General features: G+C 51.4%; 1 protein-coding gene across 1 annotated transcript in view; it reads right to left on the bottom strand.

Annotated features, from left to right (window-relative positions):
* PREX1 (phosphatidylinositol-3,4,5-trisphosphate dependent Rac exchange factor 1) overlaps nt 1-14906 on the bottom strand; it is a 150578-nt gene extending 135672 nt beyond the window's left edge. Inside the window, exon 1 of the mRNA XM_049781304.1 lies at nt 14650-14906. Coding sequence (XP_049637261.1) covers nt 14650-14904 — 255 coding nt within the window. The 5' untranslated portion in view covers nt 14905-14906. The remainder of the gene's footprint in view (nt 1-14649) is intronic.
* Nucleotides 14907-16832: the final 1926 nt, after the last annotated feature.

Consider the following 16832-nt stretch of genomic DNA (forward strand, 5'->3'; position numbering starts at 1 on the left):
CCCTAGACACCTACTTCTGGGCACTCAAAACTCCTACTCCTCAGCCAGCACAGCTGCCTGGAATGCTCTTTCCCTGGGAATACAAACTCTTGCTCTGTCCTTCACAGCAACTCAGCTGATAGGGCATGAGCAAAATCACCCTGAACCAGGAGTCAGAACCTGCATTCAAGTTTCAGCTCTACGGAAAGTCATTTGGTAAACCTGGGTCTCAGTTTCCATTCTAAGAAAACAAGACAAATGGATGAGAAGCCTTGGTCTTTTCTAGCTCTGATAACCATGTCTCAGACTCTAACAACTAAGATTCTATTTGGCTAGTCAAGACAGAAAGAACCTAAATTGACATTTCTATGATGCCTAAAATAAGAAGAATGGCAAAAGTAAGTACTGTGATTCCTATTATAATTTGTGAGGGTGATATTGTGGATTATGTTATGATTGTAAACATTGTTCTGGGTACTTCATAAACCTTAACTCATGTAAAGCCCCCTCACCTAGGAGAAAGATGCCACTGTCAGACAGAAGAAAACAAAGGCATCCAGTAACAGGGCTGGGTATGATCTGTCCAGACAGTGGGGGGACCCTAGCTTCTATTTATGGAGGCTCCCCTGGTGAGGCCCTGAGATTTTGGGACGAAGGTTGAGTGAGAGTGATGGGGTAAGCAGGAGTGGGGTGAGCATTGTGTGAGCACATTTCAGCTAAAAGGATCTAGGAAGAGAAGAAGGAACGAGATGAGCACATGATACAGACACTGGGAAGGTGAGAGCTGGCCAGCAAAGCCCTGGTTTCATCATCCGCCTAGCAGGATTGTGGTTAAAAAGTTAAAGAAAGCAAAGATGGAAATAAAGTTACCAAGAAGTGAACTGAAGGCAAATGTATCTGAATACCCATGAACTGCCACATCGGGGCAGTGTGGCTAGAGCTTCTCACTGCAAACAAAATTAAAGAAGTTCCCAATGGTGTCCAGAAAAGCAACCAACTCCTCTCAAAATCAACCTTTGTTGTTTGTTGGTTTGTTTTGGGGACATGCCTGACTGTGCTCAGGGATTATTCTTGGCACTCCTGTACTGGGGTGAGGTGGGGGAGTCTATATTGGGTGCAGGAGATCGAACTGGTATCAGCCAAGAGCAAGGCAAGTGCGCTGCCTGCTGTACTGCTTGCAGCTGTACTAACTTTCCAGCCCTTAGAAAAGGACCTTCTTTAAGTAAGCCCTGAGGGTATGGATTGTTCCAGAGCCACCCCTGCAAGACTGTGGACTAGGCCTCCTGCATGTCCATTTCCTGTGTCCAGGAAAGGACTAAACAAACAATTGCTGCTGGACGTAGTGACGTTAGAGCACTCCCTGGCCTTCTGTGCGCCCTGAGCAGGAGTCCAAGAGCACTAGAATCAGCTCCCCTAACCCATGTGCTAAAGAAGTGTGGGCAAGCAGAAAAATCCCGCCAGCAAGTGTCTTGCCCCCTTCAATCACCCTATTACTCCTTCAATAGGACCACCTTGGCTTGTTCCAGGTGGGGCCAGGACCCTGACCTAAGGCAGAGATGGGGTGAGTATGAGCTTCACACTTGGGTGTCTCAGGTCAAAGTCCCCGAAGACAAGGTCCCCTGAGCACCACCAGGAGTGATTCGTCCTCCTCTGCACTCCCCCCCCCCCCAAAAAAAAAAACAGTGCTGGGAGTAGCTTCCCAAGCACTCTTGGGTGTTGCCCGGAAATCAGCACCCAAGGAAAGTGCGGGCACCTGTTGGATATAAAGACATCCAAGAAGTAAACAACTTTAGCTAGAAAGCTGATAGTCCTAGAGGAGGTGCTAATAGAGATCTGAGGGCTCTTTTTGTTTGTTTGGTTGGTTGGTTGCTCAGGGGTTACTCCTGGCTATGTGCTCAGAAGTTGCTCCTGGCTTGGGGGACCATATGGGACGCCGAGGGATCGAACCGCGGTCCGTCCAAGGCTAGCACAAGGCAGGCACCTTACATCTAGTGCCACCGTCCGGCCCCAATCTTCAGAGATTTTACCTTAACTTCCTCTTTCCTCATATCCCCTTATGAAATGTAAAACCCTTCTTAGGTTTAGTTAGCCATTAGTTAGAAATTTGTTTTTTATCTGTCCTTCTTTCTATGATTAATTATTCCTGAACAATAAATGTTCTACACAGAGGACAGTCAAGGCTCTCAGTCCATGAGGCAGGAAGCACCCTGACCCCATGCTTTTCTCTTATGTCTGTCTGGTTTTCTTAAGCCTCGTGGCGCTTCTGCTTTAGGCTCGTTCACTGGGGCTATACTCCAGCAGGTATCCAATAAGAAAACCAAGAGAACAGCCAGGCTAGAGATGTAGGATGGCTGGCAGGTAGAGCATTTGCCTTACACAGGCTGACCCTCCAAGTTTGATCCCCAACATCCATAAGGTTTCTCCACCACTGTCAAGAGTGATTCTTGAGGGCCGGGAAGGTGGTGCTAGAGATAAGGTGTCTGCCTTGTAAGCGTTACTAAGGAATGGACCGCGGTTCGATCCCCCGGCGTCCCATATGGTCCCCCCAAGCCAGGGGCGATTTCTGAGCACATAGCCAGGAGTAACCCCTGAGCGTCAAACGGGTGTGGCCCAAAAACCAAAAAAAAAAAAAAAAAAAGAGTGATTCTTGAGTGCAGAGGCAGAAATAACCCTTGAGCATCACTGGGTGTGGCCCAAAAACAGAACAAAACAAAACAAAGGAAACCAAGAGCCTCACCAGCAGGAAGAGAAGGTGAGGAAGTGACCCCCAAACATGGTAAGGGGCCCTTGACACCAGGCACAGTGAAAGATGGGCAGGCAAGGGGAACAGAAAATGAAGTCTCCAAGGCAGGCACCAGCAAGTAAGTAGTGAGATCAGAGAGTCAAACTAGGAGATGCAAGGAATATGGCACAGGTGATGCCAACATGGGCTCCAGATCCCAGAACCAAAAGGGTCCTGGGGAAGAGAGAAGTAGAGGAGGAAGTAAGAGAAGGACATAAGGGAAACTCAGGGGTTTGGGGCCCTCAGGGTAGAGAGGTAAAGGCACTCATCGCATCTGAGCATGAGATGTGCAACAGTGCTCCAAGTCTGTGCCTGAATGCAACAGCAAGACAAGAGAGGCGATATGGACCAGTAGAAGGATGGGGACACAGTGTGACTAGAAGGAAGTAGGCACACTGACCACCTGAAACCCACAGCAGGCATCTATGTAGATCACCAGGTCCAAATTATTTTTAAAAAGAATAATTACTAGTGATCTGAGCCTGTCATGTGCTAGTCACCCAGCCACAGAAGAGCCCTTTTCACAGACCAGAAAACCAAGGCCCAGAGGGGAGGAGTCCTGCCTGGGAACACATGGCCACAGAGGGGTGGAGACACAGGTCAAACCCAGACAGCTATGTCTGTCTGGGGAGCCTGGTCAGGGGACCCCACTGCAGAATATTCACTGATTTCCTCCCAAAGTCCCCACACGCCAACATGCCTTTGGTTCTGTGCACTTAGAGTTATACAAATTTCTCCTACACACCACTCCTTTCTCCCCAGAAATGTTTGCACAAACCTAGGTATACAGAAATTTTTTTAACTTTATTTTTATTGATTGATTGACTTATTGGTTTTTGGGCCACACCCAGTGGCATTCAGGGGCTACTTCTGGCTCTGCTCTCAGAAATTGCTCCTGGCAGGCTGAGGGACCATGTGGGATGTTGGGAATCAAACCGAGTCCCTCCCGGGTCAGCCGCATGCAAGGCAAACACCTTACCACTGTGCTATCTCTCCAGCCTCAATATACAGAAAAATTTTTGGGGGGGGATTGGGTCACACCCAGCAGCGCTCAGGTGTTACTCCTTGCTCTACGCTCAGAAATCGCCCTTGGCAGGCACGAGGGACCATATGGGATGCCGAGATTCGAACCACCGTCCTTATGCATGCAAGGCAAACGCCTTTACCTCCATGCTATCTCTCCGGCCTCAATATACAGAAATTTTTAAAACAAAGATACAAATCAAACTCTGACTGCCTATAAACCATAAAGAGTGTTGAGGGGGGTTGTTGTTTTGTTTTGTTTTGCTTTGCTTTGCTTTGGGACCATACCCAACAATGTTCAGGGGTTTCTCCTGGCTCCACTCTCAGGAATCACTCCTGGCAGTACTCAGAGATGGGATGTCAGGGATCAAACCCAGGTTGGCTGCTTGCAAGGCAAGCACCCTACCCACTGAAAGTACTATCACTCCAGCTCCAGAATTATTTTTAAACCTTTTTTGTTTTGTGTTGTTTTGGTTTTAGTTTTGGTTTTTTGGGGGTCTCACCCGGCGACGCTCAAGGGTGACTCCTGGCTCTGCACTCAGAAATCACTTCTAACAGGCATGAGGGACCATATGGGATGCTGGGATTTGAACCACTGTCCATCTGGATTGGCTGCATGCAAGGCAAATGCCTTACTGCTGTACTATCTCTCCAGCCCTAAACCTTTTATTTTGAAGCACACACCATCAAGATTCCTCCCCCTCCCCTGTTTAAGAAGCAAGGATGTTACAGAATGTCAGACTCTCTTAGTCCCTGGTCCCCCAAAGTCTGTGGGGGTAGCAGTTACATAATTGAGACAAGCCCAAGGACAAGAAAGCTTGGGGTACAGAATAGCAACATTCTTGGGGCTGGAGAGATAGCACAGTGGTAGGGTGTTTGACTTGAACGCAGCCAATTCAAGACAGACCATGGTTCCAATCCCAGCATCCCATATAGTCCCCCTGCCTGCCAAGAGCGATTTCTGAGCACAGAGCCAGGATCAACCCCTGAGCAACACCAGGTGTGACCCAAAAACAAACAAACAAACAGCAACATTCTCTTTTTTTTTGGGGGGGGGTCACACCTGGCAGTGCTCAGGGGTTACTCCTGGCTCTATGCTCAGAAATCGCTCCTGGCAGGCTCAGGGTTACAGCCGGAATTCGAACCACCATCCTGCATGGAAGGCAAATGCCCTACCTCCATGCTATCTCTCCAGCCCCAAGAATAGCAACATTCTCGCATCAACAAATACTAAAGGAGAATCCTCAAGGCGCCGGGCACTGCCCTTCGCACCCCAGAAACCAGAAACAGAGGGCCTGGAAGAGACAAGTTTCCCAATATGCCAATGCTATCAGGGAGTAAACAAACAGTAAATGAGGAAAGGGGGGCATCCCAGGCAGAAAAAGGAGATTATCGAGTGTGGGACACAATCATTTGGGGGCAGGGTCTTATGTGGGGACAAACAAGGAGTGAAACTAGACTGAAGAGTGAGTGTGTGAGGAGCATTTCAGATAGAACACGGGCGAGGACCCTGGAACCAGAAGCTAGGGGCCAAGGAGGCAGAAAGGGCTGAGCATGGATGGGGACTGGAGGGATGGAAGGATGGGGAAAGAACATGCGGGTAGGGCCCCTGCCCCTAGGGAATGCATGAAGCCACCGAGTGATAACTAGGGGGCCAGTTTCTGAGCTGTGGATCCATCTCCACATTTATAAATGAAATCAAGACCAGGAGCTACAAGCAAGTACCAAGCCAAACAGAGCACCAAGGTTGAGCAGTTTCCCAAGTACTGTTGGGTGTGGCCCAAACCCCCTCACCCCAGAAAAAAAGAACACTGGAACAACGCAAGCAGAGGGCAGAGGCATGTTGTGGGCTGGGTGGGGCCCTGAACTAACTGCCATTCTAACTGCCCCAGTTGTGTGCGGAGAACAGAATGTTGGGGGCAGTGCTGCCCTGGGCCCTCCCCACCTCTTCACCAGACATGCCACTTCTCCCCCATCTCTGACAGAGTTCCGAAAAGGCTCCGGCCTCCTATGGCTATGGGCTGTGCGTGAGGGCAGGGCATAAGATGCCACAGAGCTGTGCAAACTGGTTTCCTGAACAGAAAACAAAGCTGAGCCGGCCCCCTCACAGGAAATGGGGACCCAACTCAACATTGGCCTGCCCCACCCACAGCACCCACAGAACCTGTCCACACCCAGGTTTCAAGCAGAGGCCCCTGGCTCCTCTCCAGGGTGGCTGATACGAACCTATGACCTGAAGATCCTTGGGGAAACTAAGGCCCAGAGAGATCTGCTTCAGCTGAGATCACACTGCAGCCTATGGCCAATGGGGGGGTGGAGGGGCAGGGACAAAGGTTTGTGTTGTCCGTGGTTCATTCTCCTGGTCAGAGGTTGGGGTCAAGGTAGGAGGAGCAAGAGGTGGACACCAGGGCCTGGGGTCAGCACTGTGCAGTACTGAGGGCAAACATGGTCTAGCCCTGATGACAACCCCTAAGAACCAAAGACCCATTTCTCACCATGCCTCCATTGCTGTCCTTCACTCCAACCTCATGTTTCCTATGCTCCTTTCCATCCATTCTACCCTCTTTCTTCTCTCCCAGTAAGTCAATCCTAGGGCCTGCCTCAGGGCCTTTGTACTTGCTATTCCCAATGCCTGGAACACACTTCTCCCAGTTCCTAGCACAGCTGGCTTCTTCACTACCACAGGACTTAGTCCAGATGCCCCTCATGGAAGAGGCTTCCTGGACCATGCAAGGGACTCATGAGGTTGCCATCCCCATTACCAATTGAGCTCCGGGCTATTATTTTTCTCTCTGAGCCCCCTTTCTCCAACTGTGGGGATTAGGGCAAGTTATGCAACCTCTCTCTGCCTTAGTTTCTCTATTTGCGAAATAAGCACTGGAAGGGCCTGAGAGCTACAGGGATTATGGTGCTAGAGAAACCCCCACCCCTGCAGCTCAGGTCCTGATCCATGGAACCCAGGCAGAGTATGCATAGAGCCCCTGTGGGTCTACTAGTACTATAGCTCTTCACCTTCTCACAACAGCAGGGATTTGCCCATCTTGTTCTGGCCACATGCTCATGGCTATATGTCACTGACTGGATTCTGTGACTTGGGGGCCCAAAGCAAGCCCCCCAGAAACCTTCCCAATAACAGGGGGAAGGGAAGACAAAACCCAGGTACCAGCACCCGCCTCCATGGCCCTGGTCCCGCAGCCTGAAATAGCCTGGAGTCCACTCACCTCCCCTGGCCCAGAATCCAGGGATCATCTGTCAGTTCCACCCTTGGGGAAGGAACCAGGCCAGTAAACACACAGATTGAGTGTCCGAACTAAACACAAGACAAAAGAGGGCAGATGGACACCCTTCTGGTCCTCAAGAGCTGAGAAAATCAAAATAAACTTAAAGTGCACCCAGTCTGGCAGGCTAGAGGGCTTCCCTGTTCTTGGGACTTCCTCTCAGAGGACAGGGGAGAAGACGAAAGGCATCTAGTTGAGTCTCAGCACATGAATAACTGGGTCGCACTACAGTTCAGACTCAGAACCACAAGAGAGCAATCAGGAGCACACTAGATGAATGGAGCACACCTGAGTACATTCCTTCTATAAACACAAGCCACTCACAAACACTCACACACATTCACATGTACACACATACTTCCACATGCTCATGCATGTGCATACTCACATGTATGCACGCTCAATGCACAGCCATACAAGCATGTGCATGCACACAAATGCAAACAAGGGGGAAGCCACTACATATGATTATACCGCCAGGGATGTGATCCCTGAGCACAGACCAGGAGTAGCCCTAGGCATCAAATGTGGAGGGAAAGGGGAGGGAGAAGAGGGGAAGGGATTAGAGCAGAGGAGAAGAGAGGAGGGGAAGGAGGAGGGTATATAAAGGGAGAGGAGACAGGAGTGGAGGAGAGGGAGACAGACAGATCTGGCAGCCTCTCTAGCTCAGGGCCAGCATTTACAAAGTTCTCCCTCTTGCAACAGCTCTGATCAAGAGGAGTTTGTGAAGCAAGAGGATGTGGGTTCCCCCATCTCAGGGAGCGGCCCCAGCCAACAGGATCCTCAGCTCACAGGTCTGATGGGGGTCATCCTCTAAGAAATGGGTCCCCTGGAGCCTCCAAAAGCCAGATGTGCCTAAAAGTGACAGGTAAAAGGCACTGGGGCAACACCAGAATGGGGATGACAGAGTGGGGAAGGGACACTTGCACATGCTTTGTTGTTGTAGAGACTGATACCACAAGAGGGTGCAGCAGGGGTGCAGGGTGGGGGGTGTGAACCAGTTAAATGGAGTCCAGGGTGGGGGTGTGAACCAGTTAAATGGAGTCAACTGCTAGGTGGAACCTAAACTTTAGGTGGGGTTTATGAGGAGGAGGATCCGGATGTCAAACACAACAGGAAAGGAGTGGCTATTATAAACTAATGCCACCTTTGCATTTGAAAAGAAAACAAAGATATAGGTCAGAGAGAGCGCACAGTAGGAAGGAGTTTTGCCCTACACACAGCAAACTTGGGTTCAATCACCAGCATCCTATATGGATGCCCAAGCTCCACCAGGAGGGATCCCTGAGCTCAGAGCTGGAAGTAACCCCTGAGCATGGCTGGATATGGCTCAAACCCTTATACTACTTTTCCACCAAAATAAATAAAATATATAAGTAAAACAACCCACAAACCCTAACATAAGCCTCTCTACAAAGTCATCAGCTCAGAAGGCCAAGACCACAGCTGTATGAAAGGTACCGTATTTTCCAGTGTATAAGACGACCCCCTAATTTTGCAGTTAAAACATAGGTTTAAGCCTATATTCGCTGTATCAGACAGATCGTTCCTGTGCTGCATGTGCTGCACGTGTTCCTGTGCTCATGTACCACAGTGAGCCAATCACAACAAGCAAAGGTTCAAAGGTTATACTGTAAAAGACTTCCTCCGTGACTCTGGCCAATCTGAGCAGGCTTTTGACAGTGTAGATTCGGGTCCAGAACATTGTCTAATTTGCATGCATAAAAAGTCTGCTTGGATTGGCTGAGTCAGAGAGGCCGTCCGAGCAGCCTTGCAGTGATTGGTGCAGGATAGAGTTGGAAAATTCGTTTTGTGGCAATATTCAGACTATTTTCCTTTAGCGGCATATTGAAACATTTTTTGGGATGTACTCGGTGTATAAGACAACCCCCAATTTTTGGTTGACTTTTTTGTTGTTGTTGTTTCAAAAGTCGTCTTATACACTGGAAAATCCGGTAGCATTCCCAAGGCCCTGCATGGTGGTGAATCTCAAGGCAGGAGAGTCCCCAGCCCCTGCACACTGATATGACCTGGCTCATGTCTTCATTTTCACCTTTGCAAAACTATATATCTTTATTGGAGATGGGGCCTTCTCACAACAGCAGATGCTCAAGTTTATAACCATCTGTAGGTTCCACTGATATGCAGCCCAGCATAAACAACCTGATCTGGGTCCTTGCATGCCTAAAAGCTTGGGACATTCTGGACCATTTCCCTTAATTCTTACCCACTTGGGCACCAAAAGCTTCACCAAAGGAGTAATTTTTGACCTGAGCACAGCATCCTGGAGGGACAAGTTAGGGGCGTACTAGTCAGCAAGTTAGAACTCAGACTGAGAATGGGACTCCATGACTCAGTGGAGCACTTGCTTTGTAGGAGTAAGGTCCTGGATTTGATTCTCAACACCTTCTTGCCCCCAAGCACTGCCAGGAGCAATCCTTAAACAAGAGCAAAGGCAGCTTCTGAGTAGAGCCAGGGGTGGCCCCAGGGGGTAAAAAAAAAGTGGACTCCAGCCAGACCACCAGATTCAGAGTTTGAATTTCAAGGGGTCAGGGCTGTGTGGTCTTAGGCAATTGACTTGGGTTTCTGTGCCCTTGGTCAAAAAGAAGGCACAATACCTAGAGATCTTGAGCTGCTAAGAGAGCTAACCACAGAACTTGTAAATAGTTTGCAGTACATGATTTGTGAGCCCATTATTTTCACTGTTGGTACATTAATCAAATAACCATGCTGCAAGTGTTAATTGTATTTTAAAAATATATAGTGACTGAGGCCAGAGTGACAGCACAGCGAGTAGGGCATTCATCTTGTACGTGGCTGACCCGGGTTCAATCCCTGACATCCTATATGGTCCCTCAAGCCTTTTTATTTTTGGTTTTTGGTTTTCGGTTTTTGGGTCACACCTGGCAGTGTTCAGGGGTTACTCCTGGTTCTACGCTCAGAAATCACTCCTGGCAGACTGGGGGGTGGGGGGGAACCATGTGGGATGCTGGGATTCAAACCACCGACCTTCTGCATGCAAGGCAAATGCTCTACCTCCATGCTATCTCTCTGGCCCTAAAGCCAGGAGTAATTTCTGAGCCCAGAGACAGAAATAACTCGAGTGCAGCCAGATTAAAAGGCAAAACAACTATATACATTACATATATGCATATATGTGTATGTATATGTGTATATGCTTAATGCTGGCTGTGGTCACTGTCCCTTACTTAGCTTAGAAGGAAGTTGTACACGCTTCTGCACAGCCAATACTGTGCAACACAATCTTGGGAAGCCCCTGCCAGTGTGTGTGGGGAATTTGTTTCCAAGGCCGCTCCCACCCTACTCCCTGGTATTTCTCACTGGTCAAAGAAGAAGACTCCAGAATCTTTGCAACCAAACCAAACAACCATGACAACACGTGAAAGCAGAGTTTCTTGTTCTGGCTGCAGAGCCCTTCTGAGAAGAAAAGCTTTGTTCTTCTACCTCCACCCCCATCCCCTATAAAAGCAGAACCACAAAAAAAAAAAAAAAAAAAGCACATTCTGGGACCTTTCTGCTATACCCCATGATGCTCAGTGGCACCCGCACAGCTGACCAGACTAACCTCTGGTTGCCTGGGAGCATGCAGTCTGTCCTCTGCTGTGTGGAGTCCCCTGGGGGTTGCTGGCTATCCCATACTGGAGAGACTTCTTCATCTCTGCCCAGAAGCATCATGGGATGGGGCCCACTAGTACCTGCTGCTGAAGTCCCCTCCTTTACAGACAGGAACCCAGAACCCCCAAACCAATCCAACCAGGAGGACTCAAGTCCACCTCACTGAACCTTCCCCTCAAATAGTGGCTTCTGAGTCCCAAACAACCTTGGCTTCCCCCAACTGTAGTTCACTGCCTCAAAAGCCAGGGCGGCATTCTTATGGCACATCCTCGGCATGGCTGGAAAAACCTGAACCACAGATTCATTCAAGCCTCCGCATCCTCGCAAAGCAAGCACACTAAGGTGCCCTTTGGGCATGATAGGGAAATGGAGACACAAAGCAGGCAAGTGACCTGCCTGTGAAGCCCACGATCACCATCCATAGACCCAGAGCGCAAAGGAAGCAGTGTCTTTCCGCCTGCCTGTCCTGCTCTACAGGACAGAGAAGCCGGGTCACAGAGGGTCATAGATGTCGCCAGAGGAAGCAATCTCTGGGTCCCACAGGCCTGAGTCCCATTCCTAGCGCTGAGCCTTCACAAAGCTATGACAAGCCTTTCAGAAGTCAGGCTGGGGCAGGATTGAAGGCAGCAGCTCCAAGACTGGCTGGGTCTTGAGAAGAACCCACTCTCCCCAACCCCTTGGAGTCTCATCCCTTCAGATCTCAAAGGCCCTTACTTCCTAGAGCTTCCTGAAGACATACCAGGGGCTTCCAATCCTGCAGGATAGCCCCTAAGGCAATGACAGTTACTATTACAAACTTGCTCAGTGGCCCAGGTACAATCCCACCAGCCTTCCAAACATGAGAATCCTCTCCCAGGACAGCTCTGGAGAGGGCTACCAGACTTCTGCATGACAGAACATGGCCTCCCACCACGAGATAGAAAAAGGGGTGCAAGACTGTTTCTGAAAGGGGAAGGTGGGGGGAATGGGGAGATTCTGGAGGAACCACTGAGCCACAGCCTCGACCAAACAAAACCAAAGTTTCGGTGGCTGGAATTTAGAGGCTCAAAAGGAAATGCACTCAGTCTGGGTCCTCTTTAAAGCGCTGACTCAGGAACCAGAGAGATGACTCCAAGGGTCAGTGCACATGCTGTGTACACAGAAGACCCTGGGTTTAATCCCAGGGACCTTATGGTTCCCCAGGTATGCTAGAATGATCCATTAGCAACACTCAGGAAAGCACAGAATACCCCAGCACTGCCAGGTGTGACCCCAAAACAAACCAAAAAAAAAAAAAAAGAAAATTAGAGGACTGATTCAGATCTTACTTCCTCCAGGCAGCGCTCCTTGTCCTGTGGATAATGAAATCCTATAGGCCAATTCATCTGTCTTATTTAATTATCTGATAGCATATTACTCAATTATAATAAATTACCATAACTAATTAAAATGATAATACTATTCACTGTTATTATATAGTTTTATAAGTCACTTATCCTCTTTAAGTTACTCTCTTTTTACTTTATCCTCTAAAGAAAAAAGTCAGCATCATGCCTCATTTCACAGATGAAGGCTGTGTAAGGTGCTAAAAGTCAGAGCCCAAACTAGCCTCCAAGCAGCTTGAAACCACCCCCTCCACCTGACTTTGAGGGAGGGCCTGGCAGGCCCGTCCTACACACACAGGACTCAGGTTTATTTTCCACCTGTTGGTACAACCTGGGGCCACAGGGAGAAGGGGTGCTCAGAAACCTGCCTGCTCCCATACGATGGAAAGTAGAGAGGCTTCTCCACAGCTGGAAGGTGAGGGAAAAATCCCTGTGCCAAGCTGAAGGCTGGGATGGGAGAGGGGGGGTAGGACAGAGGAGGACAAAAGGGGGGAATATGGAGAAGGGAAAGAATAGGAAGAGCAGGGCAGGACAGAGGGGAGATGAGGAAATACTATCTTGCCCCCCAGGCAGGGAACACTCTGGAAGAGGGCCAGAATTAGGATCCCTAAACTGTCAGACCTGGGGTTCAAGGCCCTCGGTTTCTTAAGGGGATTAAAAAGAGAAGCCCCCTCCTGATAGGCTGGGCTCCATGATTTGCCCCTTGCTAGTCCTGGTCTGGGACATCCAAAAGAAGTATGTTTGCATATGTGTGTGTGTTTATGTTTAATGTATGAACACATGTGTTCCTGCCCCCACATTCTACAGGGAGGGAAAGGGAGAAGGGAGAGGTGGGTGCTGGGTCCGAGACATGGCAAATCAACTCTGTGCAAAGGGAAATCTTTCTCTGCTTCTTCCACACCGGAAGGGTTAGTTCCAGTCAACATCCATTACTGCAGCGGTCCTGAGCTCCCCATGTGGACAATTTCCAACTGCAGCTCGCTCAGGCCCCATCTGTATCTGTTCTGAAGCAACAACACAGTGACCGGCTGGCGAGGGAAAGAGAGAGGGCCATTTTCCTTAGCTTAATACAAAAATAGGCTTGTCTTTCCTCTTTCCAGACAGAGGAGCAGGGAGGAGTGGCTGAGAAGCAGAAGTGGGGAGTTCCTGAGAATATGACAAGACTCAGAGATACCCAGGGCTGCCTGCACCTTCAATTCAGAAACTGTCAGTTTCAAACTGAGCCAATTTTGGAGGTGTGTGTGTGTGTGTGTGTGCGCGCGCACAGTGCTTGAGTGTGTTATGTTCTTGTGTTTTAACTGTAAGAAAGTGAGATGAGAAAGAAATGCCAGCCCTGTCATACCAGCCTTTCTAGAAGGTCCTTTAGCCAATTGTTTTTCAAATCTTGCACAAGACCATCCCCTCCACCAGACCCACAAGCCCAGAAGGGCTCTCTCCTCCCAGACTTGGAACCTGAACCTCACACTCCTTTGGTAGCACCCCTAAACTACAGGGAGCCCCAGACCATGCCCCTTATGCAGCACCCTTTCTTTCTTCCCCACAAGACAGGCTCTGGGGTCTCACGGGGAACCCCTCCCCCCTGCCCAGATTAAAACATTTCCTAGTGCCCAGAGGGAGTAAAATGAGGTCCCAGCGGGAGGCGCCAAGATTAAAGCCCTCCCGGGCACTCGCAGGCTCCTAACTTCCCCGCCGCGTCTCCGGCCTTCCGCCCCCTCCACCAGCCCACTCCCCACCCCCAGGCCAGTTTTCTCCCAGGCTGGGAGAAGAGGGAAGTGAGCTCTCCGCCCCGACTAGGGGAAAAGGGAAAGAAAGCCAGGTGGCATCGGGGCAGGACCAGGGGGCTCTAAGCCACCACCCCGCATTCACCAGCTCTCTTGGGCAAGTTCCTCAGCCTCTCTGGACTCAATGTTCTCTTCCAAGAAATGGGGGCGATTCCCTCGACTTCAGGGTCCACTTGGGAAGGTTGCACAACCCTTCTGAGGCCACTCCTAGGCACCAAGCACAGACTTCCTCAACTAGAGTCTGACCCCGTGTTTTAGCTTCAAGGAGTCCAAGGAGGGGAGAAAGCAGGGCCTGCTGACCCGGTTCGGTCTACCCCTGTTTTTTGTTTGTTTGTTTGTTGTTGTTGTTGTTGTTGTTTGCCTGGTTCGGTCCCGCTCCTGACACTGGCTGTCCGCGCCCAGGGACTGACTAGGAGTTTCTATCTAGGGTTTCTCTTGATTTTTCTCAGGTCTTTCCGAGATGAGTAACCGAAGGTGCACCAGGCAAGAGAGAAATTCCCTGGAGGTGGAGGGGAAAGGCAAGACGCTTGAAGCTCAGGAGCCCCGTCCAGAGCCTTTAACTAATTTTAAAACTATTTGGAGGACTGCGAGAGGGAGAGAAAAAAAAAAGGGACAAGCAGGAGGCGGACGGCGGAGAAACCTCTGGGTGTCTGGGTGTCCCCCAGACACACACATCTCCACTTCTCGGAGCACCCAGCACCCTCACGTTTGCAACCCCCGGGACTGCGGCCACAGGTTGGGGAACCCGTTGGGAGCTGGTGGCTCCTGCACCCCCACGGCGAGGGCCGATGCCCGGCGCCACTCACCGATTGCAAAAAGCGCAAGGTGCCCACGTAGTCCCGCTCGGTGCCCAGGATCTCGTTGAGGACGCAGAGGCGAAGGCGCAGCTGGCGCTCCGACTCCCGGGCGGCCGCGCACGGGCCGGAGCTGGGCGCTGCTGCTGTTGCTGCTGCTGTTGCGGCTGCGGCGGTGGCGGCGGCGGCGCCGGGGGGCCGGGGGTCGGGGTGGCCAGTGTCCCCCACCCCGTCACCACTGGGGTCGCTGCCACCGGCCACCTCCATGCTGGCACGGCCGCTGGCTTGCTTCCCCGCTGCGTGGAGGCGGCGGCGCGGAACGCAGGCGACTCAGGCGTCCAGGCGCCCCATCCCGGACGGGGCGCGCCGGCGGTCCGGGCAGAGCGGCTAGACCCCGCGCATGGCGGGCGGGACTGCGAGCTCGCGGGCCCGGCCGGGGGCGGGCGGAGGCGGCGCGGGGGCCGGCCGAGGGGCGGTGCGGGGCGGCCCCCGGGGCTCCCAGACGGCCGCCCCCGCCCCGAGCCCAGGGAGTGTCTGCCAAATGCCACGCCGCGCTCGGGCCGCAGAGGCGCTCGCGGCGCGCTCCGGACACGCACTCGGCCGGGCAGCCTCCAGTCGGAGTCCCGGCGGGTCCCGGGGATCCAGAGGCCGCGCGTGGATCGCTCCGAGAGCTCGGCGCCCCCCCCAGCCACCCGCCGCGGGCTCCGCCCTCCCGACACTCGCGACGCCCCACGCACGCTGCGGGCCCGGCGCCCGGACACACCCGGACACAGACGCTCGTGGCCCGGCCGCTGTGGATCGAAGCCGCCCGCCCAGCGCGTCCCGTCCCCGCCGTTCCCCGGAGAAGAAGAAAGGGCAGCGGCCTGCAGGAGACGCCGGACCCTCCCTGCGGCCTCCCGGACACCCCCAGCCCAGGCGGGCACTGCTACGACCTTGGAAAAGAAAATGTGTGTGTGTGTGTGTGTGTGTGTGTGTGTGTGTGTGTGTGTGTGTGTGTGTGTGTGTGTGTGTGTGTGTGTCTTTCTCTCTCTTCCTCTCTCCTCTCTCCCCCCCATTCTCTCCCCTCTTCCCCTTTTTTCTCTTCCCCTTATTCTTTCCTTCCTCCCTCTCTCTTTTCTGGAACTCTTTGCCCCCCCCACTCTGTCCTCCCCACCTTTCCCCATAGAAATTAGAACCTGCTTTGAGTTCCAGACCAAGTGGCAGCTGTCCATTGCCCACGCAGGCCCATCCGCCCACCTGCTTTAGGACCGCTTTAGGTTGCCTCTTCTCAGGGCTGTTCTTTTGTGACCTTGATCACAGTGCTTCGCACCTGCCTGCCTAACCAGATGTGGAGAAGTGAAGATGCTCCTGAGTTGAAATCAGCCATGAAGATGCAAATCCCAAACCCCTCACTCGCTAACTGGGTGACCTTTGGACTGGTCTTTCCTACCTGGTGAGGCCCCACGCTGGATCTTGTGCCTATCCCCCCACACCCCAAGAAGGGCTCAGAAGTATGTGAGCACCTATAAAGTTTCCCTGTCCTTAAAACTGTTATTGAAGTGTGAAGCACTCTTTCTGTCTCCTTCCAGTCTTGAATCAGTCCTCATAACCCCAAACCTGCCCTCACCCTCGAATCCTCTCTGCGGTGTGTCAGCAACTCAGAAAAATTCACGTTCTGCAAAAGAGAAATAATAGGAGTATTAAGAAGCTCACTTTGCCTACTTCTGACCCCTGATTGGTCTCCCACACTGTAGATGTTCCCCCAAGTACCACCAGTTCTGATCCCTGAGCACTGTCCAGGTGCTCAGAAAAGAAAATGAAAACAAAATTATCTCCAGATGATGTCCACTGTTGAGGCTGGAAATTACAGATTATTTTCTATTCTCAATACCCAGGATTGTTCTCCCAATGGTGAATCTCTGAATAGATTCCAAATGCCTCCGTCCAAAGGAAGAAAATAGTCCTCCTCCATAGATAGTGTCTGCCTCTCAGAGCTCCTTGAAATCAGGGATAAGAGCATTTGATCTGGACCTGCGGATGGGCATTCCCTTGAGCAGAGAACAGAGGGGTGTGGTAGATGATCCTAATGGTTTGGGCTGGGAATAAACTGTCAGAAAGCTCAGACCACTGCAAAGGCCTCAGGAGGGCTCTGCTGGGGGAGGAGGAATGAAGTAGGCACTAGATCTCACCTCCACATCCAGCAGGTTGGATGACCT

Source organism: Suncus etruscus, chromosome 9 (genome assembly GCF_024139225.1).
Source record: "Suncus etruscus isolate mSunEtr1 chromosome 9, mSunEtr1.pri.cur, whole genome shotgun sequence".
Taxonomy (NCBI): Eukaryota; Metazoa; Chordata; class Mammalia; order Eulipotyphla; family Soricidae; genus Suncus; species Suncus etruscus.